Here is a 24,299-nt window from a genome sequence, read left to right as displayed (position 1 = left end):
AAAACTTGTCCAGCCCCATCCACCACTAGGTTAAGTTTGGTGCCAATATTTGCATCAGAAACATTCATCTGTGCTTACCTTGGCTGAAGTACCTGAGGCTTCCACAGAGGTCTCCTGGGTGCCTGCCTACACAGGACAGTGGTATGTGGTGCTTCAGGGCCTATTCTCCATGCTAAAAGGCCAAACTTGCCCTGAAACCTGCCATAGAGATGCCCTTGAAGGCCCCTGGGTAGAGCTGGGTAGAGGCCCAGGACAGCTTGATCTCTAAGGAGCTGGTCCCTACATCCTGAGGGCTGGTGGGTGGTGGTAAAAGCAGCAGACTGCAAAGGCTTGGGCTACCCAGGTCCTAGAGATGTGAAACGCCAGTTCTGGATCTTGGGATGGGCCAGCGTAGCCTGCTGGATCTCCTGCGTGGAGGTTGAGGAATGTGAGGAAACACCCAACATTGCTACCTCAGTAGGTAGCAGTGCGTAACCCCCTCCCACAGCATCTCATAAAACCTTTGAAACGCTTTTGACACCTTTCTAGAACATCAGCTCACAATGGTTGTGTTTTGCTCATTGCCATACCAAACACCTAGAGCAGTGCCTAGTAAGAAAATGGGCATTTGATAACTATTGCTGAATTGAATTTATTGAATACATGCAGAGTACAAACGGCCCCAAATCACGGCAGGTTGAAGTATTCACAGAGCCTGAAGGAAAGTGGACAGCAGAAATAGTGGCTCTGGAAATTGGATGAGGTGGGCATCTGGAATGTAGTAAAGCAGCAGCAAGCAGGAGATACTGCTTGGCGACTAGATGAGCTCAGGTAGCCCATCGCTGGTACATTGTTTGGGGATGCTGTAGACAAAGGAATGACAGCATTGGAGTATTTATTGAATGCCTATCACAGGCTGAGCCCTTTCCTAGGATTCATATGCTTTTCTCAACGGAAGAATCAAGAAGATAGTTCATTATTTCTCCTTAATACAAGGCCCCATCATCTTCCCAGGAACCCCACACTCCTACTGCCTCAACTCCCATTTGTTGGAGAAGCTGAAAAAGCTGACCAGGTAGGAAGTTTCTTTCTCTGAATGAAGCTAACTAGGGTTCAGAACAAGCCCTTGACCTATTGTGACCAATGGCAGATCCTGTTCCAATCAGGCCCCACACCTATGAACAAGTCTGTATCTCAGAGCAAGAGACAGATAACAATTCCAGGATTCTCCTGATCTTCTTAGATTAGGACCACAATACAAAGTAGACATTCCTTCTTACTTTCTATGTCAAATTTAGCTAATCATTGGATTCATCAGAAGCCTAGGGGGTTCAGTGTCGAGATAAACATACCTAGGACACCCCATGTTTCTGGGTTATCCTTAGATACGATGAGGTGGAGAGATTCCAGTCACAGAGAGAGGCTGTAAAGAGCAAGCAGGCAGTTGGAGAGAGCTACCAATCCCAGACACTCCAGCAGTTATGGTGACTGCCTGGATGGTCACTCACAGAGGAGGAAAAAGTAGTGAGAGAGCTGGAGACAAGGGGGAAATGCAGGTCTTTCTGTACAACAGCAGCTTCCAATCAGAGAAACAGATGATGGGTATCCAGCTATCCAATCCACAAAGGACAAAGTCCCCTGTTTGGCACAGTCTGATTGTTGGGATGAAACATGCCTAGAGGTAGAGTGAGCCCTTTCTAGGTTAACATAACCAGATATGGGACACCTGCCATTCACTGCAAAGTGCTTCATATAGCTGGCTGCATTCATCTGCTTAATAAAACCAGATAATGAAACAAACCCCCTTTTCCAGTTCCCCAGAGCCCTGCTGTAAAGAATGTGCCTTTAATTAGAGCCAGACTGCACAGCACTGGGGCTCAGCTGTACTATAGTTTGATGCTGCAAGGCAGAAAAGTTACCGTGTATTTTCCAGGCAAGTAAAATGCAGATGATGTTTAATATCAGATATCTCTCCAAGGAAAGAACATTCTGTAGCTCAGACAAATAATGCAAGTTTGGGTTAATTTTTGGTTTGTCTTTTAAACATAGTACATTCAGGCTTTTGTTTGTGATCAGGGCAATAATGACAGATATAATTATTTAGAGATGAAGAAACCAAAACCAAGACACAAGGAGGCTGAGTAACTTGCCCAAGGCTCACACAGTTACTAACAGCAGGGCCAAGATTCAAACTCCGCTAGTCTGGCTTTTAATGTTGTTGTATTGATTTATTATTCTTTTTAGTCTGTCTTTAAGAGCTCACTTTCCTAGATGTTGTGGAACACTTGAGAGGGATGTGGTACTCTGAAAGGAGGGGCTGCAAATCACTCTATGTCCAGCAGCTGTGGGATGGAATGGTCAGTCTGTGAGGTCAGTCTCTGTACATAGTCTTCAGGCTCAAGTCAAGATGTCTCTTCTTGGCCAGGTGCAATGGCTCATGCCTGTAATCTCAGCACTTTGGGAGGCCAAGGTGGTAGGATTGCTTTAGCCCAGAATTTCAAGACCAGCCTAGGCAACATAGTCTCTATTAAAAAATAATAAAGTAATTTTTAAAAAGGTATTTCTTTTTAAAATATCTTCTCTCTAAAGATGTATGCACAAGGGTGTTAACTGCAGCATTGTTTTAAGAGTAAAAAGGTTTGAACCAACCTAGATTTCTATCAAAAGTAAGCCAGAAAAGTAAATGATGGTGCAAATACACAATGAAATAACAGGCAGCTGTAATAAAGAAACTATGTACTGACATGGAACTGTTGCCAACATATATCTGAAAAAAGCAAGGTTCAGAATAGCGTACAGTTTACCATTTGTGCAAAGCAAGGAAAAAGACCACATGTGTTTTTGCTTGTATAGACAGAGATCTCTGGAAGAATATACAAGCAACTGTAATACTTGTTGCCTCTGAGTGGGAAGTAGTCGCCGTGGGGAAAGGGTGAGAGGCATTTCATTCTACGCCATTTTGTACCTTTAATTTCAAACTATGTGAACATATTGCCTACTCAAAAAGTGTATGTCTGTACTCTCTTAAAAATGAATTACAATATGTAAACTAAAGACAGAACATATAAAAATTGACATATACCCATGCAATCTATAAACAAAACACATGTTTGGGGAAACAAGAAGTTATTAAATCAAGGTGGTAACAATCTTTTCCTTTTGTTCTCTATTTTTCCAGAATTCTTATGATGTGGTTATAGTAAGTACTTTTAAAGCATTTTTTCCACGTTTAACTTACTTCCTCCATGACTCTACCAGTATTTTGATCAGTAATCATGGGCAGAAGAATGGAAATGAAGACTAAGGACTCCAGAATCCCAAAATTCACAGTATATTCAACAAAGAAAAAATCCCTACCATCCTTAAAAAGTTGGCAAGTCAGTAGTTTCCAACCCTTTATGAAAATACATGGGGTATAGGCTGGGCATGGTGGCTCACGCCTGTAATTCCAGCATTTTAGAGGCCTAGGCAGGTGGATCACTTAAGGTCAGGAATTTGAGACCAGCCTGGCCAACATGGTGAAACCCTGTCTCTACAGAAAAACAAAAATTAGCTGGGTGTGATGGCATATGCCTGTAGTCCCAGCTACTTGGGAGGTTGAGGTGGGAGGATGGCTTGAGTCTGGGAGGTGGAGGTTGCAGTGAGCTGAGATTGCACTACTGTACTCCAGCTTGGGCAACAGAGTCAGATCTTGTTTCAAAAATTAAAATTAAAATTAAAAATAAAGGAGAGGTGGAAAAAGAGAGAAAACTTCTAATGTAAAAGAAAAATAAAGAAAAAAGCACATCAAGTTGTCATAAAATCATTGCCTGTGTGTTCATGACGTCAGATAAAATAGATTTGGAAACATTCAAATGCCAGCTGAAGGAAAGGAGTTCCTCCCACCCCTGAAACAAGGTAAACAGTGACCCACCTCTGTAATAAAAAGGAAACACGACAGTCAGGGGGTTAACAGAGCTCATCTGTTGCCATGATCTGCAGCTTGGCCTCTTAGGCTGACATTCACTTGAAGTCTATCATCTGATACAGTCACTTTCTTGGTTGTAATCTATGAGCTGCTGGTGTTTACTTGTGAGACTGTCTGGGAGCAGGAAGGGAAGGAAGGTAAATACACCAAAGCCCAGCTGAGCAACTGACAGGTTTTACATTTTATTTCCAGGAAATGAGATAGTATTTTCACAAAGAAGAGGTAAGCCATCCTCTCAAAATAGACACTGCCTTCAGAGGCAGCCATGGGGACACCCAACCTATCCAAAACAACTGTCAACGGAGGTGTTTCCGAGGTATCAAAACAGTAACAACAACAACAAATTAAAAAAAAAAACAGAAGAGAACTCAAATAACTCTTTCGACATGTAGTGAGGCAGAGTCTACGAAGTACCCTGAAGCAGTTGGGTGCCGTGAATCCTGGTGGTGCTTCAGCCAATGATGGCAGCAGGGCTGGCCACCGTGGAAGGCAAGTGACTGAGGGCTTCCTAACTCAAGTCTCTGTCCCACAAGACTTCTCAGTTGACCTTCAGAGCAGCGGAGTCACGGCTAGAGGGAATCCTCCAGACCATCTCAGGCTCGCACTGCCTGGCAGTCTTTCAAATGCCCTTAGAGCACGGTCTTCAGAACAATCTCTTTGCTTTGGAGAAAAAGAAGAGAAATAAATAAATGAGGAGCCTGTATTTCCCTTCCGTGGACTCCCTGCTTCCAGCCTCGCCACCCTGTCTCTTCCTCACACAGCAGCCATAGCGAACTGAGAAAACAGAAGTCAGATCATGTCACTCTCTGCTCAAAGCCCACTCCTCATTCCTCTCACAGTGAGTTAAAGTCAAAGTCCTTTCAAAGGCCTACAAGGCCCTACAAAATCTGCATCTTGCTCAAGCTTCCTCTCCTACCCACTCCCCAGCACTAGCCTCCTTGCTGCCCCTCCCACATACCAGCATGCTCCTCCTTACCATTCCCTCTTTCCCTACATGGCAGCATGGCCGCCTCCTTCAGAGGAGTTCCTGCTCAGAGGTGCCTTCCTTGATTACCCTATCAAGAATTGCCAAGGCTTTCACCATCACCCCTTCTCCCCTTCTTGCTTGATTTTTCTCCATAGCATGAATTACATCTAACTTAGATTTTCACTTTTTACATTCTCAGCATCTAGAACAGTGCCTAGCACAAATCTGGCCCTCAATATATCTGTTAAAGATGTTAAAGAAAGGAATGAATTATATACAGGAATAGGCAGGGAGAGGCGGGAATTCTTCCTGTGTTCAGAGAGGGAGGGGACAAGAAAGGCTGTTTACTTACTAGCCTCCAGGCTTTTCCAATAGTCCGCTACCTTGTGGGAATCCTGGCCTATGCCAAAGGCACAATAAAGTCACCAACCAAATTGTCCCCTTTCTCTGAGACTGAATTCTGGAATGCTTTGGTAGGGGGATTGAAAGGACTACAGAAGTTATTCGTCTCCCACTTCTGGGTAGCCTTTGAGGTGGTGGGCCTTGGGGCTGGGCATGCCCTCAGCCTTGGAGAGAGAGAACCAAGTGGGGTTCCCTCCCTCTTAGCTAACAGCCTCAACTATTAGCTCACAGAAGAATACAGAAGCCACAAGAAAGAAATTCTCTGGACACCCCTCAAGCAAACTTCCTTGCCCCACCCCCCCACGATACTCTTCTTTCTATAAAACAAAGAATGCACCCTTCTCCTCTTAAAGACTAATTGCTTTCTGAGCTCTGTACTCCCTGTCTTCCCCTGCTTTCCAACGAGTCATGCCCTACCTGCTATCTTGGCTTTCCAGCATGCCCTTCTGTACAGGCTCCTTTCAATCTGCAATTGAACATGCTCGAATCTCTTGTCTTTAAAAAACAACAAAAACCCCATTTCACCCTACTTCCTCCTCCAAATACAGCCTTCTTTTGGTGGTGGTCCTCCCCATCTTAGTCACAGCCAAATTTTGTGAAGAAGTTATCTATTCTTTCTGTACTTCCTCACCTCATACTCACTCCCCAATCACTGTAAACTGACTTCTGACTCCACCATCCCCCACAACTTGTACTAGATAAAGTCACCGATATCCCACATGCCTGCACACTCAATGGGCAATTTTTCATCCTTATCTTGTTTAATGTCTCAGCAGCATTTCAAACGCTGACTTCTCACTTTATAACTCTTCATAAACACATATTTACTGAAGAGCTACCAGGTGCCAAACACTCTCCAATGCCCTGAAAATACTACAAGGAGAAAGATAAAATTCCTGCCCTCAAGGAGTTCAGAAATCTAGAGGCAAGAGTACACTAACAAATATTGTTTCAATCTGGTAAATGCTTTCAAAGAAATAATAGGTCAATGTAATGGGGGGATCTACCCTAGACAAGAGTGTGGCCAGGAAGGCTCAAAGGACACCATGTAATGTCTTTTTTTTTTTTTTTTTAAAAGAGATGGGGTCTGGCTCTTTTGCCCAGGCTGGAGTACAGTGGCACAGTCACAGCTTACTGAAGACTTAAACTCCTGGGTTCAAGGGATGCTCCAGCCTCAGCCTCCTGAGTAGGTGGGATCACAGGCATGTGCCACCATGCCTAATTTTTTTTTTTTGAGATGGGGGTCTCACTATGTTGCCCAGGCTGGTCTTGAACTCCTGGCTTCAAGTGATCCTCTCACCTCAGCCTCCTAAGTAGCTGTGAGGACAGGCATGTGCCAGCTCTGCCTGCCCCACATCCCTGCCCCACATCCCTCTTTTTCCATCTCTCTCTTTGGCCATTCATCAGTCTGCCCTGCAGGCCCCTCTTCTACTACTCATCCCCTAATGTTGGTGTTTCTCATGGCTAAGAACTTGCCCTTTGGCTCTTAATACCACAGAGAGGGTAACGGTGGTTCATCCACTTCCATGGCTCATGATCCCCAAACCTAGAATCTCAACTTGGCCTGTCCTTCAGGCTCCAGATCCACACATTCAAATAACCACTGAATAGCTCCATTGATGTCCTCAGGTGCCTTAAACTTTCCAGTTGAAAACTAAATTTGTCTGCTCCAACTACTCCTATTTTAGTAAATGCATCATGATCAACTCAGGTGCACCAATAGAAAGAAACCTAGACATGATCTGAGCTCCCTTGCAGTCCCCACAGCACATCAGTCCCACAGACCTGTGGACTCTACCTCCATAACTACCTCTTGAATCTATCCACTCTGGCCATCCCTACTGCTACTTCTCTAACCTAGCCACCATCATCACTGGCCATGATTACTGCCTTTATTCTTGTTCCCATCACCATGTCGTCTCTTCACTACAGCCAGACTAACCTATCCAGAAAAACACAAACATCAACAGTCAGATCTCCACTTCATATCTTCTGATAGTTTCCCCCTGCCCCTAGACTAACTCTGCAACATGTCTATAACACCCTGCATGACCCAGTCCTGCCGACTTTTCCAGGCTGAATGCTCAATATTCTCTCTAGCACTCTGTACTTCTCTCAGCCCCTAAAAACCCCTTGCTTTTGCTTCTTGTCCTTTCACCTAAAATACACTCCATGTCCTTCACTGACTCAGGGAAGCCTTTCCTTGACTTAGCACCCTTTATTTCTCATATTGTAGGACTTTACTATAGGGAGCCTAGGGCCTGCACTTAGAGCAAAAGTTCCATGAGGGGAGAGGCTGCACATGCCCTCTTTGCTTTTATCCCCAAGCACTTAGCATTTAGTAGGTGCTAAGAAAAAGGAAAGACCCAGGACTGGGCATGGTGGCTCATGCCTATAACCCCAGCACTGTGGGAAGCTGAGGTGGGCTGATCCTATGAGCCCAGGTGTTCAAGACCAGCCCAGGCGACATAATGAAACCCCATCTCTACAGAAAATACAAAAAATTAGCCAGGCATGGTGGCGCACGCCTGTAGCCCCAGCTACTAGGGAGGCTGAGATGGGAGGATGCTTGAGGCCAGGAGGCGGAGGTTTGCAGTGAGCTGAGATCATGCCACTGCACTCAGCCTGGGAGACAGAAAAAAAGGAAAGACCCAGAAGAAAGGAAGCAAGGAAGAGATATTTCTTTGGGGTTGGTTCTGGTTCAAGTTTAATGAGACAAGGGTAAAAGCAGTCCAAACTCTCCAGGATACAGAAAGTAACTGAAGTAGAAGCCCTAGCCAGGAAAAGGAGCATGTCTAGTTATATCAGATTTCTTAAGAACCATAGCAGTAGGCAGTTGGACAGAATATATATCCAGCTGATAAGGTATAATCAGCCATTCTCTATGATTAGTTCATAGAATATCAACTTATTTGAGCTTGCTCTAAAAATACTCAGTGTTCATCTAGGGTTAACCAAGAAACTCAAAGAAAAGCTGCTTTGGTTAATGACGCTACTCTATATTTGCACGGGTTGTCTCCTACAATAGACATTCCTGGAAGTAGGTATGAAAAATCATAAAATTACACGTTAGGAGGGAAGGAGGATCCATTTTTTAGAGGGCCAAAATAACTGTGTTATCACTAAAAATCAAAAGAGGGCAGGAGAAAATTTTACTGTGGGAAATAGCAATGAACAATCTGAAGTGTCTCCTGCTGAACACCAGAGATGGCCAGAACTGCTCATGTTCCATCTCCAGGCCCTTTTCCCAGCCTGATGGACAAGCTAGGCTGGTGGGCTGATAGCTGGGCTGCAGCCTCCAGCAGCGATGGGATCCCACCATGGCCAGCAAGCACTGATTTTCACTTTCAGTACAACATGGTGCGGGGCTCATTGGAGTCACTGACTCTCCTGCATTGGACTCCTCAGGGTGTATTTAAAGCTATTGTAGCCCAGCAGTCAAAGTCAGCCCTGGATCTCTCAACTCTGGCATGCATGGTTCCCTCAAACTCAATCTTCCATATATTTAGGGTGTACTGAAAGATGATTAATAGCATCTAGGAAGGCCACTCTCCTAAGCTGTGAAAACTTTTCCGGGTGCCTGCAGGGCGGTAGTAGCTTTTGGTGAAAGGCAGAAGACACTCTACCACAGAGCACAAAGTCACAGAACAGCCTTTTGACCTCCAGATGGAAGGACCATTCGGAAATCACAAGGATTACAGAGACAATAAAGAATTCAAGGTTCTAGGACTTCCTGGGTTGCTACTCCATACAGTCCAATTAATCCCACAGCAGACTTCTACTAAGTTTCACTAGGTGAATAGTTCCTGTGATGCCCTTCTCATTTCAAACTGTGTATTCTGAGGTGCCAATAAGAGTGATAGGGGAAAAAAATTAGGCCAGGCGCAGTGGCTCACACCTGTAATCCTGGCACTTTGGGAGGCTGAGGCGGGTGGATTGCTCGAGCTCAGGAGTTCAAGATCAGCCTGGGCAACATGGTGAAATCCCATCTCTACAAAAAATACAAAAAATTAGCTGGGTGTGGTGGCACATGCCTGTGGTCCCAGCTACTTGGGAGGCTGAGGTAAGAGGATTACCTGAGCCCAGAAGGCCAAGGCTACAGTGAGCCGTGATCATGCCACTGCACGCCAGCCTTTTTCAAAAAAAAAAAAAAAAAAAAAAAAGACAAAGGAAAGAAATTAAACAGAGGAAAAACTACATTTTGATGATAAGGAAGGATACTAGGACACAAAAGAAGAAAAGGAAAAAAGAAAAAGAAGGGAGATGAATAGGGAAGTGGTGATAGAGAAATTAAAAAGCTTCTAGTAACAATAATGTTACTATCCCATTACAATTTTGTTCTATCCCATTACAATTTTGCAAAGCATACTTTTTCTTTTCTTCTTCTTTTTTGTTTTTTTTGAGACAAAGTCTCACTCTGCCCAGGCTGGAGTTCAGTGGCATGATCTCGGCTCACTGCAACCTCAGCCTCCCAGGTTCAAGCAATACTCCTGCCTCAGCCTCCTGAGTAGCTGGGATTACAGGTGTGCACCACCACGCCCGGCTAATTTTTGTATTTTTAGTAGAGATGGGGTTTCACCATGTTGGTCAGGCTGGTCTCAAACTCCTGACCTCATGATCCGTGCCCCCTCAGCCTCCCAAAGTGCTGGGATTACAGCCGTGAGCCACAGCGCCCGCCCTGCATACATTGTTTAAAGTAAAAAAATCTTAAGAGCCAGGCGCGGTGGCTCACGCCTGTAATCCCAGCACTTTGGGAGGCAGAGGTGGGCGGATCACCTGAGGTCGGGAGTTCAAGACCAGCCTGACCAACATGGAGAAACCCCATCTCTACTAAAAATACAAAATTAGCCGGGCATGATGGCACATGCTTGTAATCCCAGCTACTTGGGAGGGTGAGGCAGAAGAATTGCTTGAACCCGGGAGGCGGACATTGTGGTGAGCCGAGATCGCGCCATTGCACTCCAGCCTGGGCAACAAGAGCGAAACGCCGTCTCAAAAAAAAAAAAATCTTAAGAATACAGTGTTATATACTATCTGAGTACAAGCATGTGGACACTCCTGCCTCATCCTGACCTTGCCAAGATCCATTTCCCCTTAGACAAACACTGTCTTATACAAGGCAGGCAGAAATGCTGACTTCATGCAAATGACCCTGATTCTCCAGGGACAGGACTGAGTAGGTTACAACTACCAGCTAACAAGTATTCTCTCTGGAAGAGAGAGGATTACTGCTGCCACTCCCTCAAACATCCCTTTAAAAGGCTGTCTTTCAGCAAAGAAGGATGGGCAATATCAGGGAAAGCCTTACAGGTGGGCTGATGGATACTCTTCAGAGCCTGGGCTTTGCCAGTTTCTCCTGCCCTGTGTTAGGTCCACCCTCTACTTAGCCTATAAGAAGCTGGCAAGAGATACAGGCCATGTGGTCTGACCTGGATCCATCTTCCCAGACACCCCCAACCTCTGGAGGGGTCTTTGTGTCACAGATTCACACAATAGTTCACAAATGCCTCTCCCCACCTCAGCACACGTGAAGGCCATGGCACACTCTCACTAGTAGCCACAATTCACTATTACAGCAGCAAGGGGTCAGGCGCAGTGGCTCATGTCTGTAATCCCAGCACTTTGGGGGGCTGAGGGGGGTACATCACCTGAGGTCAGGAGTTGGGAGACCAGCCTGGCCAACACAGTAAAACCCCGTCTGTACTAAAAATGCAAACATGAGCTGGGCGTGGTGGCGTGCACCTGTAATCCCAGCTACCCAGGAGGCTGAGGGAGGAGAATCACTTAAACCCGGGAGGGGGAAGTTGCAGTGAGCCAAAATTGCGCCATTAAACTTCAGCCTTTCAGCCTGCGCAACAAAGCAAGACGCCGTCTCAAAAAAAAAAAAAAAAAATAGTAGCAAGGGAGCTAAGGAATGTAGTTTGAAAAAGCCCCTTGGTTGAAAATCACTGTTCTAAAGGACCAAGGAGATTTTATTTCTACATTGCTTGTTTTTTTCTGAGTACAACCCAAAGAAACCGCTAGGAAAAGCAAAACACAAGAGTTTTAACACTCTTGTCAACCAACATCGAATGAGAACGGAAGAAACGGGAGGGGAGCAGCTGACAGAAGACTGCTCTCTCACCTCACCAGCTCCAGAGGGAGATACTCTATAGGGGATTTCAAAAAAAACTTTTCCATTCAGAAAAAATCTCATGTCAATATCCCAGAGAGCCACAGTGACTCATGATACAAGACTTATTGAATGTCTGTTATCTGTCCTAGCTCCAGAGCATCCATCTCCAACTCAGGACCCAGCATCCTAACATTCCCATCCTCTTCCTCTCCTCTGGTCTCACACAAGTGATCAATGGCTAATCAGTCATGAGACTCTACTCCTCCCACTGACATATGAAACTTCAATAACTAGCCCAGGAGGCCTAGAAGTGAGGCTGTTCTTGGTGAAATCAGAATACAGGCATGTCTGCATGGGCAACACCCTGTGGCCACAGGCAGGCAGGTCTCCTCTGAATTTATAAGAGCAATTCCTGCTCCAGAGCCTGCAGTGATGGGACTCTGACAATTACAGGCTTGCCAATCCTAGTTTCCAGATCCTAAATTTGGTCCTTTTTAAAAATTCCCATCCAACAGGGATTCAACCAGCTTTCAATTGGCCCTGGAATATGGAAGGAAGGTTGGTATTTAAACTGAGAATTTTCTCTAAACCCAGTGAAGCTGTTGATAGCTCTGGCATGTCTTTCCCTAAATCAGGTCTCAGAAAACCTGTCTGTCTCTAGAGAAAACTTCAAAGCTGCATTCAGTGTGATAACTACAGAAACCAAGATGGGTGCCAGAACTGCTCCCAGCCAATGCATGTAACAGGGAAGCTGACTTATTTTACTGTGTAGCCCCCTAGTGTTACCAAAAAAGTGAGAGACACCCTCTTTAGCCTTTGGAGAGAAAAGGGGGATCTGTTATTACTCTGCAGAATTAACTCTGTGTAATAGGAGTCAGGCGTAAACTTAGGACACAGGGCCCAGGGCCCTTCTTTCCTTTTTTTTTTTTTTTTTTTTGAGACAGAGTCCCGCTCTGTCATCCAGGCTGGAGTGCAGTGGTGCGATCTTGGCTCACTGCAACCTCTGCCTCCCAGGTTCAAACGATTCTCTTGCCTCAGCCTCCTGAGTAGCTGCGACTACTGGTGTGCGCCACCACGCCCAGCTAATTTTTGTATTTTTAGTAGAGACGGGCTTTCACCATGTTGGCCAGGCTGGTCTCGAACTCCTGACCTCGTGATCTGCCCACCTTGGCCTCCCAAAGTGCTGGGATTACAGGCATGAGCCACCGTGCCCAGCCTTTTCTTTCCCTGATGTTTTGTGAAGCCATTTGCCATGCTTAGATTGCAGGGAAGGAACTTAGGTGGTAGACTGTGCAAAGAAAGCCCATGGGTGTCCCTAGGTCCACCCCCCAACCCCGTCCCCCGACTCAGCTGATCTTGGCCAAATCTGGATTCCCAGATCACTGCTCCTCTCAAAAAGGGAAAGAGGGAAGAAAAAAAATTCACAAAGCCTCCGTAGATACTTTCTAAGCCTTGACATCATGTGAATATTATGTCTTGTGTGGGCCACACTGGGAACTGGGGCAGGACAGGTCACTGCTTCTCATGCCTCTGTGTTTTGCTTGTGCTACTGCCTCTGCTTAGAAAGCTAACCTCCTAGGGAACCTTTAAGGTTCATTCAAATGTCATTTCCTTGATGAAGCTTTTTCCCATACCTGCACCTCCCCAGGCCAAATCAGGTGTGTCCCTTCCTTTGAAGTTTCATAGCACCCTGATAAGGAACTCATCACACTATCTACTTGCCTTTCTATCTCCTGCGCCACACTGTTTGTGCCGTAAGGGCTGAAATAATGTCTTATTTATCTTTTTCTCCTGATGCCTAGTGTAGTATTCCTGTAAATGCTTATGGAGTGATGGGAGGTGAAAAGGAAGAACAATGGGATTCTGTCAGATCAAGTAGCTCTTGGAAGTGAAAATCTGTAGGGGATTAAATTTAGGCACAAAACCCAGTAGCATACAGCTGTTAGTAAAGTGGTAAAACTTCAGTTCCAAAGAACCAGCTTTCAAAGTCTACTCTGCCCTCCCACAGGTCAGAATGTCTTCCTTGGGCATAAGAGGCTCAGACACACGTCCTGCTCAGCCTCTGTGACAAGCCTGCTGCCTCCATTCTGGCTGACCAGCAGAGGACCAGTTTCAAACCACAGGTGCTTGCAAGTCAGCATCAGATTCCTGGCCCTACTATCCTATTTATAACTCACTGTATACTTAACTCAAGGTTTTTTCAACACCTGGACAGCAACTGAAGTGTCTTGACAACAGCACCATCTAGTGACTGGTACAGCAAAACGTCAGACTGTGTGTATTTTTTTAAATCACATCTTCATTTTATCCCCCCACAACCAAGGCACACATACTTAGCCTCCCACTTCCCTGCTGCTCAAGTAACAGTTGCGGTTAATTCTATCTCAACTCTTCCTCTCATGCATTATCTTTAACTCCCTTTACTCCTCCCCATTTATTCCATCTCTTCCCTAGTTCAAGAATTGTTTATCTGACTCTTTCTCTTTCCAAAAATATTTGTTGAAGTTTGGAAGTAAATAAGTCCTTTCTTGAGGGGTAGGAATTCTCACACCCACTCACCTTTTCGTTCCCTAATGAGAACAATTCGTCGTTCTTTCACTTCTGAGCTCAGATTATTTACCATCTTATTAATGCAATTGTCCAGAACCAAAGAGTATGTTTTAGACTTAATGTCTTTCCGACAAATGGGGCATTCTATCTTCCGCTTCATCCATTCATTGATACAGTACGAGCAGAAACTGTGGGCACAGTTCAAGGTGACAGCCTACAATAGGAATGTGGACACACGTATCAGAACTTTCATGCTTACTTTCTCAGGATGCTTGTGATCTCAAAGTTAGGACAGGAGTGAATTTCAAAGGCCAAATGGAAAATTAACAACAATCCCATCTTAAGGGCTTATAAAGAGTATCAGAATCATTCTTGGGGTTGGGCCGGGCATGATGGCTCATGCCTGTAATCCCGGCACTTCGGAAGGCCAAGGTGGGTGGGTCACCTGAGGTCAGGAGTTTGAGACCAGCCTGGGCAACATGGTAAAACCTCGTCTCTACTAAAAATACGAATATTAGCCAGTCACAGTGGTGCACACCTGTAATCCCAGCTACTTGGGTGGCTGAGGCACGAGAATTGCTTGAACCCAGGAGATGGAGGTTGCAGTGAGACAAAATCACACCACTGCACTCCGGCCAGGGTGACAGAGGCAGAAATCGTTTTTAGGGTTGGGAAATTTTTTTTTTTTTTTGAGATGGAGTCTCACTCTGTCCCCCAGGCTGGAGTGCAGTGGCGCGATCTCGGCTCACTGTAGGCTCCGCCTCCTGGGTTCACGCCATTCTCCTGCCTCAGCCTCCCGAGTAGCTGGGACTACAGGCACCCGCCACCACACCCGGCTAATTTTTTGTATTTTTAGTAGAGACGGGGTTTCACCGTGTTAGCCAGGATGGTCTCGATCTCCTGACCTCGTGATCTGCCCGCCTCGGCCTCCCAAAGTGCTGGGATTACAGGTGTGAGCCACCACGCCTGGCCTGGGTTGGGAAATTTTAAGCTTTATGTTTGAGAATTCTTTTCTTAAAGTTAAGGTCACAGACTCAGGTTCCAGGCAGACTGATTTGTCTTTTTCAGACCACCAACTTAGACCACACTCCCAATGTGGGCTGGCCACCTTGCAAACAAAATGTTATTGGATATGAGTAGGACTATTAAGTGCGTGAATGCTTACACCTGTAATCCCAGCACTTGGGGAGCTGAAGAAGGTGGACTGCTTGAGCCCAGGAATTTGAGACCAGTCTGAGAAACATGATGAAACCCTATCTCTACAAAAAAAGGAAAAAAAAATAGCCAGGCATGGTGGCACAGTCTGTAGTCCCAGCTACTCAGGAGGCTGGGGTGGGAGGATCACTGGAGCCTGGGAGCTAGAGGCTGCAGTGAGCCATGATGGCGTTACTGCACTCCAGCCTGGGCGACAGAGTGAGACACTGTCTGGAAAAAACAAACAAACAAACAAAAACAAACAATAAAAAGTATTATTTTCCACCAATCTGATGCTTTTATAAAACAAATTTTTTAAAAAGAAAAACAAATTTATGTCTTGCTAATTAACATATGAAAGGGAACACATACTAAATATTAAGTATACAGAATTATATAAGATATCATCTCTAAAACTAAAAAAGTAAAATAATATAGAAGGCAACTAAAAATGCTGGGCAAAAAAGAAACTAAAAAAGTAAAAATGTAGTGGGTTCATTGACAACACCTGAATATCTAAGTAATGTGCCAATGAAGAGAGAAAGCAAAAGGAAGCCTGTATTTGTGGGGCTCCTCTGAGTAATCCCTCTGGTCAATTTCTGCCTGAGCCCTTTTCACTCAGAAGAATACAAACCTTTTTGTTACTCTTGTTTATGTACATCTCCTAAGATACAACTTTTTCTGAGGCTCAAAAATGCTCATTCCTGCTCTTAGGATAACAGTGCAAAATAACACAGATATTACGTATTTTTCTTTTTTTTTTTTTCTTTTTTTTTTTTTTGAGACGGAGTCTCGCTCTGTCGCCCAGGCTGGAGTGCAGTGGCGCGATCTCGGCTCACTGCAAGCTCCGCCTCCCGGGTTCACGCCATTCTCCTGCCTCAGCCTCCCGAGTAGCTGGGACTACAGGCGCCCGCTACCACGCCCGGCTAATTTTTTGTATTTTTAGTAGAGACGGGGTTTCACCGTGTTAGCCAGGATGGTCTCGATCTCCTGACCTCGTGATCCACCCGCCTCGGCCTCCCAAAGTGCTGGGATTACAGGCGTGAGCCACCGCGCCCGGCCTACGTATTTTTCAAATGCCAAGTTGAGCACAGAAGCTAGGAAACATTGTGTTTATTACATGAGACAAGCTCTCATAAACAGTACTGAAAACCTATCTGATAAAAATGAAGCATCTGGCCAGGCTCATTGTAATCCCAGCACTTTGGGAGGCCGAGGCAGGCAGATCACCTGAGGTCAGGAGTTCGAGACCAGCCTGGCCAACATGATGAAATCCCATCTCTACTAAAAATACAAAAAAATTAGCCGGGTGTGGTGGCGGGTGCCTGTGGTCCCAGCTACTCGGGAGGCTGAGGCAGGATTACATGAACCCAGGAGGAGGAGGCTGCAGTGAGCCGAGATTGCGCCACTGCACTCCAGCCTGGGCGACACAGTGAAACTCTGTCTCAAAAATAAACAAATAAATAAATAAAATAAAACATATTTCTGAGACGAATTTTAAGAGGTGACCAGTAGAGTAGATAAGACAGTATTCTGTAAACAAAACACAAGTCAAGTTGTTTATGTCTTATATGTATCTGCAGATGCTCCAGGTTGGCTAACTCATCATTTATTTCAACCCCCGTTCCTTGTTTTCCTCTTATAGAGTCCATAAGCCCTGTCAAAACAACATAGAACTTCTCCAAAGTAGAGAATCAGATGACTAGAAATTATGGGAGAAGTTACGATCTGAAGTCTAAACGGACCCAGAGCAAAAGAAACAGTTCTGCCCAGGAGAGATTTTTCAAGAGGCTAACAGACCCAACTTCCCTAAAGATCACCTGAGAAAAGAAAGCTGTGTGTATATGTGTTTTTCTTTTTTTTTTTTTTTTTTTTTTTGAGACGGAGTCTCACTCTGTCACCCATGCTGGAGTGCAGTGGTGCGATATCGGCTCACTGCAAGCTCTGCCTCCTGGGTTCAAGCAATTCTCCTGCCTCAGCCTCCCGAGTAGCTGGGATTACAGGTGTATGCCACCATGCTTGGCTAATTTTTGTATTTTTAGTAAAGACGGGGTTTTGCCATGTTGACCAGGCTGATCTGGAACTCTTGACCTCAGGTGATCCGCCCACCTTGGCCTCCCAAAGTGCTCGGATTATAGGCATGAGCCATTGCACCCGGCCTACATTTTTCTTTCTCTTTTTCTTTTTTTTCATGCCTTGCTCTGTCACCCAGGCTGCAGTGCAGTGGCATGATCTCGGCTCACTGTAGCCTCCGCCTCCCAAATTGAAGTGATTCTCCTGCCTCAGCCTTCCGACTAGCTGGGACTACATGCACACACCACCATGTCTGGCTAATTTTTGTAGTTTTAGTAGAGATGGTGTTTCACCATGTTGGCCAGTCTGGTCTCGAGCTCCTAACCTCAGGTGATCCTCTTGCCTCGGCCTTCCAAAGTGCTGGGATTACAGGTGTGAGCCACTGCACCTAGCCTTCTTTTTAAAGGAGTCTGAATAGCACTGTCATTTAGCAACTTGAATTTAACATTTGTGGTCTAAGGTGAACTGGTCACAAATGGCAGCATTTGTCAAATAAATAAATAAGCCAGTGCAAAAATATGATAGGCTAACAAATGGTAGAGGTTTCATTTCCATAAGGAGCCTCAGAGTCCCTGAAATATATTCAACTTGGGCCGTAAATTCCCAAAGTGACCACATTTTAATGACGTTTACCCCCTCGTTTAAAAGGTTGCACTATAAGCATATTCTCGGCATTGTGCCCATTCAGAGTAAAGAAAGAATAGCTTTTATTGAGCAGCTTTATTCTGATACTTCCAAAATCTAATTTGGCCCTGTTTTCTCCTCAACAAAGAGATAAAGGCTTCATTGCAGCTAAAAATGTTAATCATACCAAATAAACATTTAAGAACAGATGAAATGCCAAAAAAGGACAGTGAAGGGAAAGAAGATTATAAAAACAAATAAGAGGTGGTCATCTCTAGAGGTGACTTTGAAATCAAATAGTTATAAGTTCCCGGAAGAAAATCTCTTCAGAATGTTCCCCTATAGTAGAAGCAGCCTGTGTAGCCCAGGCTTCATTCAGGGTTGGGAGAATAAGAAGGGGTTGGCTGGGTGTGGTGACTCACACCTGTAATCCCAGCACTTTGGGAGGCTGAGGTGGGCAGATCACCTGAGGTCCGGAGTTCGAGACCAGCCTAGCCAACATGGCAAAACCCCATGTCTACTAAAAATACAAAAGCTTAGACAGGCATGGTGGCATGTGCCTGTAAGGGACCCAGCTACTTGGGAGGCTGAGGCACAAGAACTGCTTGAGCCCAGGAAGTGGAGGTTGCAGTGAGCCGAGATCGCGGCACTGCACTCCAGCCTGGGTTGACAGAGTGAGACTCTGTCTCAAAAAAATAAAAATAAAAAGTAAAATAAAAAAAAAAGAAGGGGTGAGCAACTGTTCATAATTACCTCAATGAAGTATTCTGAACAAATAATACATTGGAGCTCATTCTCTAGCACATCATTCATGTGGCTAAGAACTTCTTCCTTCTGTGCTTGCACCTTCTCCTTCTCTTCCTGCAAGACACACAATCCTACCTGTCATTCAGAGAACCAACAAAAATGCAAAATGGGAAAGGGAGCAGGGTCAATTATTTAGAAGAGGATTCAGTCTTAATGAGTGATTCATTCTGGTGCAGCAACATTAAGAATAGAACACTTTCCCTAAGGCTTATTGTTTCTCAATAATTGTTTTCTAATACAGAGCACTAACCTCCTTTCTTTCCTCTTCCTACTTGCTATGGTCTGAATGTTTGTGCTTCCTCCCAAATTCCCATGTTGAAACTTATTTTCAAACGTGATGGTATTAAGAGGTGGGGCCTTTGGGAGGTGACTAGGTCATGAGGGCTCCATGCTCATAAATGGGGTTAGTGGCCTTAAAGGGGCCCAAGGAGAGCTCATTTGCCCCTTCCGCCATGTAGGGATAGACATGGCAAGACTCCATCTATGAATCAGAAGACAGCCCTCACCAGACACCAAATATGCCAGCATCTTGATCTTGGATTTCCCAACCTCCAGTACTGTGAGAAATAAATTTCTGTTGTTTTTAAGCTAAGCAGTTTATGGGTCTTTTTTGTAGTAGCCTGAATGGACTAAAACACCACTTTTTCAGTATTTGCATTGCAGTTTCTGTCTCCTTCCCCAAAATTAATCAAATGAGAAAAATGCAGGTGACATACTAACCACACCAACCACCCAAGACCAGATGGGACATTAAGTAGTTTATAGCAAGCTGTAGTTCAGACATTACATAAGATTATCCCAAACAATTAAAAACTCACTGGACAAGAAAAGAGGCAGGAATAGTCCAGAGGCAGGAAACTTGAATTAGTTATAAAGTTGCTGTGTTCTTTGCAGCTGCCTTTTCTATAAAGTAAGGTACACCGCTGGAGGCAGAAGGCTGGAGAGAGGCCTCTTGAATTACCTTCAGGCTCCATGCTCTATGATACCTGCCACTTCCCACTCCTGCAGAGGCCTGCAGTACCATCTCCCCGGCTTTCCCCAAGAAGTCAGACTGCGTGTGGACACACTTTTTAAGGAGGCTCCTAGGTATGCTCTCTTGAAGCAGACATTTATTTTAGCACTTCATCCCCAAAACAAAAAGCATTAAGAGCCCCTGAGGGGGAGAGGATAGGCCATTTGAGGTATATTTGAGTGTCTGGCTCATTTTTAATTGTTTTATTTTCTTTTCCACTCAAAGCAAAGACTGGCAGACTGCTTAGGGCAGTGAAGAAGGTCTGGACCCATTTCTAACTATAGTCAAATTCCCTGAGAACTTATGAATCACTGGGTTTAAAAAGATGTGGCAGTTTCTTGGAGGTTGGAGAGGAAGGTATTATGTGATTTAAACAGGAAATCAAACCAACTAAAACAAGTCCCTCCTTCAGTTCTAGGTTGGTACATGGAGGGGGTGGGATGAGAGATGCAGTCAGACTCAGGTATTAATTTCAAGTCAGAGGTTGCAAATTGGTGGCCTGTGGACTGGATCCACCCTGCAGACTTGTTTAGTTTGGCCTTCATATTAAAGAAAACACACACAAAAAGCTGAAGTTGTTGCCAATATTTAAAATTTGGGATATTTCACTTAAACATTTGGACTTTCATCTGCTGTGGAAAAATCAGAAGATCTGACAACACTGGGCCTGCACTTCTGGATGGCAACAATTGGCTGAGCAGAGAAGAGTTGCCTCCAGGGATGGGGGTGTGGGCAAGTACCCCATCCAATAAGCCATAGCCCGCACAGCTACCTACTGTGTTCTTACATTCAGGCCACTTCACTCACTTTGATTACCAGTCTGGCCCTGGTGGGCATTTAAGTTTATAACCCCTAATTCAAGAGTTCTCCTGATTTGACATGGGAAGAAATTGCATTAAGTAATTCACTTTACTTTATGTAATTCAAATTACATAGTTCAGGAGGAACTATTTCTTGACTACAATATTCCTCAGTCTGTATCAGTGACACACCCTGAAGGAGTACCCACCATAGACAAAGGACTAGAATGCAGGATGCAAGTGCCTTATTCCCAGCATTTTGCTTCTGAACAAGGGAAGGAAATAGATGTTGTCTGACAGGCAGAACCTGCTATAGGCCTCTATAATTTTATAGATTACTTCCCCAGAGGCAAGGAGCAGCCATAACTTCTCTCTTTATTCTCCATAGCAACCCCTGCACTGTTGAAAATGCTGAGTTGCATGCACTAACCAAATTCTAAACTTCCATCTTCTTTCCAGTACCTTGGTCTGCTCTAATTCTTTGTTCTTGGCTTGAATGATTGCTTCAAAGTCCTTCTTGCTGCGATTTAGCTCTTCCATTAGAGCCCAATGCTGCAAAAACATAGCAGACACATACTCAGGATGAACTACAATGCATCCTTCCTTTTAGCCACAAACATGCCTGCTCTCTCCCTCTAGTTAGTGACTTTGTGGTTCAGGGATCGATAAATTGGCAATTTCAAAATAATACCTTTATTCCATTGGGCTATCTTATCTACCTGCTGCTTTTTTCAGGGGAGAGGGCAGTTAGGGAAGGCGGCCACCAAATGGACTAGGGCCTCTAAAACTAACCCAACATTGGTGGCCATCCAAGTCAACTGAAGAACTTTCACTGTGTGCACTCCAGCCTGGGTGACAGAACGAGACACTGTCTCAAAATAAAAATAAAAGGAAATGGGAAAATAGGTGCCCCCTCCTCCCTCAGTGTTCATAAGAAAATAACAGGTATGAAAAGCATTCAGAGAAGTTTTTTGAGCTGTATATAAACACATCTTTTTATTTTCTTTTCCACTCAAAGCAAAGACTGGCAGACTGCTTAGGGCAGTGAAGAAGGTCTGGACCCATTTCTAACTATAGTCAAATTCCCTGAGAACTTATGAATCACTGGGTTTAAAAAGATGTGGTAGTTTCTTGGAGATTGGAGAGGAAGGTATTATGTGATTTAAACAGGAAATCAGTTACAAAAGACCATTATAAAAACAGTTTTTATAATGGTCTGGTAAAGAACAGCCTTCAAAAGTATCAGCATAGTGGAACAAAAAACCACCACTGCATGAGAGTGGCATGTCCCCCAGGCATGATGGTATAGAACCATGACCTAAAAGTATCACTTTTTTTTTTTTTTTTTTTTTTGAGACGGAGTCTTGTTGCCCAGGCTGGAGAGCAATGGCACGATCTCAGCTCACTACAACCTCCACATCCCAGGTTCAAGCGATTCTCCCGCCTCAGCCTCCTGAATAGCTGGGATTACAGGCATGCGCCACCACGCCTGGCTAATTTTGTATTTTTAGTAGAGACAGGGTTTCTCCATGTTGGTCAGGCTGGTCTTGAACTCCCTACCTCTGGTGATCCGCCTGCCTGGGCCTCCCAAAGTGCCAGGATTACAGGCGTGAGCCACTGTGCCCGGTCTAAAAGTATCACATGCAAAATGATAGAGTGTTTTCCTGTCTCAGGAGAGGGTGCAGGGTACTCAGTGATCCCTCAGGGATTTCCAACTAGCAGAACCACATTCTTTTTCAATTTCAAAACAATGTCTGAATATTAACTTAATAATGTTCCAAATGGGAAACATGCCTACTCTCCCACCCTAGAAAATAAACAAGCTCAAAAAATAAAATTCTAAAAAGATTGAATTAATTTTCATCTAATTCTTTCCAAAGCTGTTTGTGCAACCCTCAAGGAGATCAAGGCAGGCACCCTGTCGTGCTTACAATACTGTATGACTGTTAGCACTGTAAGGTTGGGAAGTAGGTTTACGATAAAAGGATAAATTCCCCTGAACAAATTCCTATGCGATTTGCTCACTCTCTCCAATGAGATTTGAACCATCCTGACTAAATGGCACTGAACTACTAATCATAATACATAAAAGGTAGAAGACATAGTAGGTTTTAAAGATGCAAAAGAGCACACAAAAAAATAATCAAATGAGAGTAGTCAGGTTAAATTAAATAAATTACAGGCAATCTTTTAGGAGAATTTTAGTCCTGTTGAGCTTTACCTTTTCAATAAATTGATATATGTTGTTGATTGTTAAACTGCACATTCTCAACCTGGCCTAAAATGCTTAACTGGAACATTCCCGAATTGTTTCTGGTTGGCTACAGCTCAGGAACATTGCGGTAACAGAGGCCTTCACGGGCCCTGGTGGCCAAGTCATACCTCACATTTTCCCTCTGCTGCCCTCACCTTTCTAGAAGTGGAGCCATTTCCCCAGAGAGCCTCTTAACTGCTAAAGCTCCATTCCATCTTCACCAGAGCAATTTCTGCTCAGACAAAGATGTAAGTTTTCATGCTGAGGTCTGGCATGTTTGTAAGGCTCCAAATCTCTGATCTGATGGTGTGAGCAGCTGCCACCTGCTCTGTTTACAGACTGGGGATGCCACAGAGGTATGGGCTAAGCAGCAGAGGTCGCCAGTGGTCATGTGATGCCTGTTTGCTCCCCACTCCACAGCCCACTATAATCTTAGTCCTATGGCAAAGTTACCTCCTGCAGAGCCTGGGCCAGCTGTTGCTTCAGGTCCTCTTCTCCTTGCGCTATCTCCAAACCCTGCAAAGCCAAAACAAAATGGAAGGTTTCTCTGCAGGGAAAAGAAAAAAGGAACACAATCCAGCAACAAGCAGAGCAGACCAGCTAGTATGAGCATCTGGAAACAACAGGGGTGAGGGAGCAGGTGGAAAATCTCCTGTTTTACTTCAAGCTGTTGGCAGTAAAGAATTTGAGCAGTTATCTGCTCAAATACTGCACACTTCAGGACTGTTGGCTTTAAGCCACCAATTGGGTTGTTCTGGAAATACTATGGCCTAACAGTCCAAGCCTCCTTCATGGACTAACGCCATGATTCCCAAAAGGATGTAAACTGAGAACTTCTGAGCCCCCAAATACCTAAACTCAGATGTAATCCCCAGTGCTGGCACTCACAACATCTAGCATGCTTCTTTTCCCTCTACTCTGGCCATCTTGTCTCTCATTCTGAGTCTTTACCACTTCAGTTTATACACTGCTGCTCCTCTCTCCTTGCCTGAGCTTATGCTGTATTTCCTCATCAGCCCCCTCCAATGTGGAAGCTTTCCAGGTGATCATTAACCTATATGTCCAGCACCTTCCAAAAGAACTTCTGGGCCCTTCTGTCCTTAAGAATTACCTACCCATTTAATATGCCAACTTGAAATTGTTCTCTAATTTACTATATTGACTGAAAACTATTCTCTGATTATATCGTGTGCAGGAAACATCTTGCCTCCTCAACAAGATAAATTCCTTAATGGCAAAAACCATTTGGTAAGCATCTTTATAACCACCAGAATTCCTTAGTACCAGGCAATTTGAGTACTTAAAAAAAAAAAAGTGTGAAGGAGCAAGGGTTTAATGAGCTTCTAAACAAGTAGTAGGGGATAGGATAAAGCCTTAGGGCTTGGTGGGCAGAGGGAGATGCAGCTGATAAACAAGGGACTAGATACACTTCACTATGAGCAATATATACACGACCAACTCATACCCAGAGAAATTCTCTAAACCAATCCTTTCGCCTTTAACATTTTGGTACAGAAAAAGATTTTGCAGCTATACCTTGAGGCATGTCCAGAGC

General features: G+C 44.6%; 1 protein-coding gene across 5 annotated transcripts in view; it reads right to left on the bottom strand.

Moving 5' to 3' along the window:
* Positions 1 to 4,104: 4,104 nt before the first annotated feature.
* The window catches only part of RNF8 (ring finger protein 8), a 36,703-nt gene continuing 16,508 nt past the window's right edge, over positions 4,105 to 24,299 (bottom strand). Inside the window, exons 4-8 of one of the 5 annotated variants that reach the window (XM_003818887.6) lie at positions 23,198 to 23,260; positions 20,953 to 21,042; positions 18,625 to 18,732; positions 13,990 to 14,194; positions 4,105 to 4,606 (exon numbers count right to left, since the gene is read on the bottom strand). In XM_003818887.6, coding sequence (XP_003818935.1) covers positions 4,590 to 4,606; positions 13,990 to 14,194; positions 18,625 to 18,732; positions 20,953 to 21,042; positions 23,198 to 23,260 — 483 coding nt within the window. In that variant the 3' untranslated portion in view covers positions 4,105 to 4,589. The remainder of the gene's footprint in view (positions 4,607 to 13,989; positions 14,195 to 18,624; positions 18,733 to 20,952; positions 21,043 to 23,197; positions 23,261 to 24,299) is intronic. The other 4 variants (XM_003818888.6, XM_008972293.4, XM_063604881.1 and 1 more) reach the window with 4 other exon arrangements.

The sequence above is a fragment of the Pan paniscus genome, chromosome 5, assembly GCF_029289425.2.
Source record: "Pan paniscus chromosome 5, NHGRI_mPanPan1-v2.0_pri, whole genome shotgun sequence".
Lineage (NCBI taxonomy): Eukaryota > Metazoa > Chordata > Mammalia > Primates > Hominidae > Pan > Pan paniscus.
Note: the sequence above shows the minus strand (reverse complement) of the source record. Positions and strands in the feature narration are given on the sequence as shown.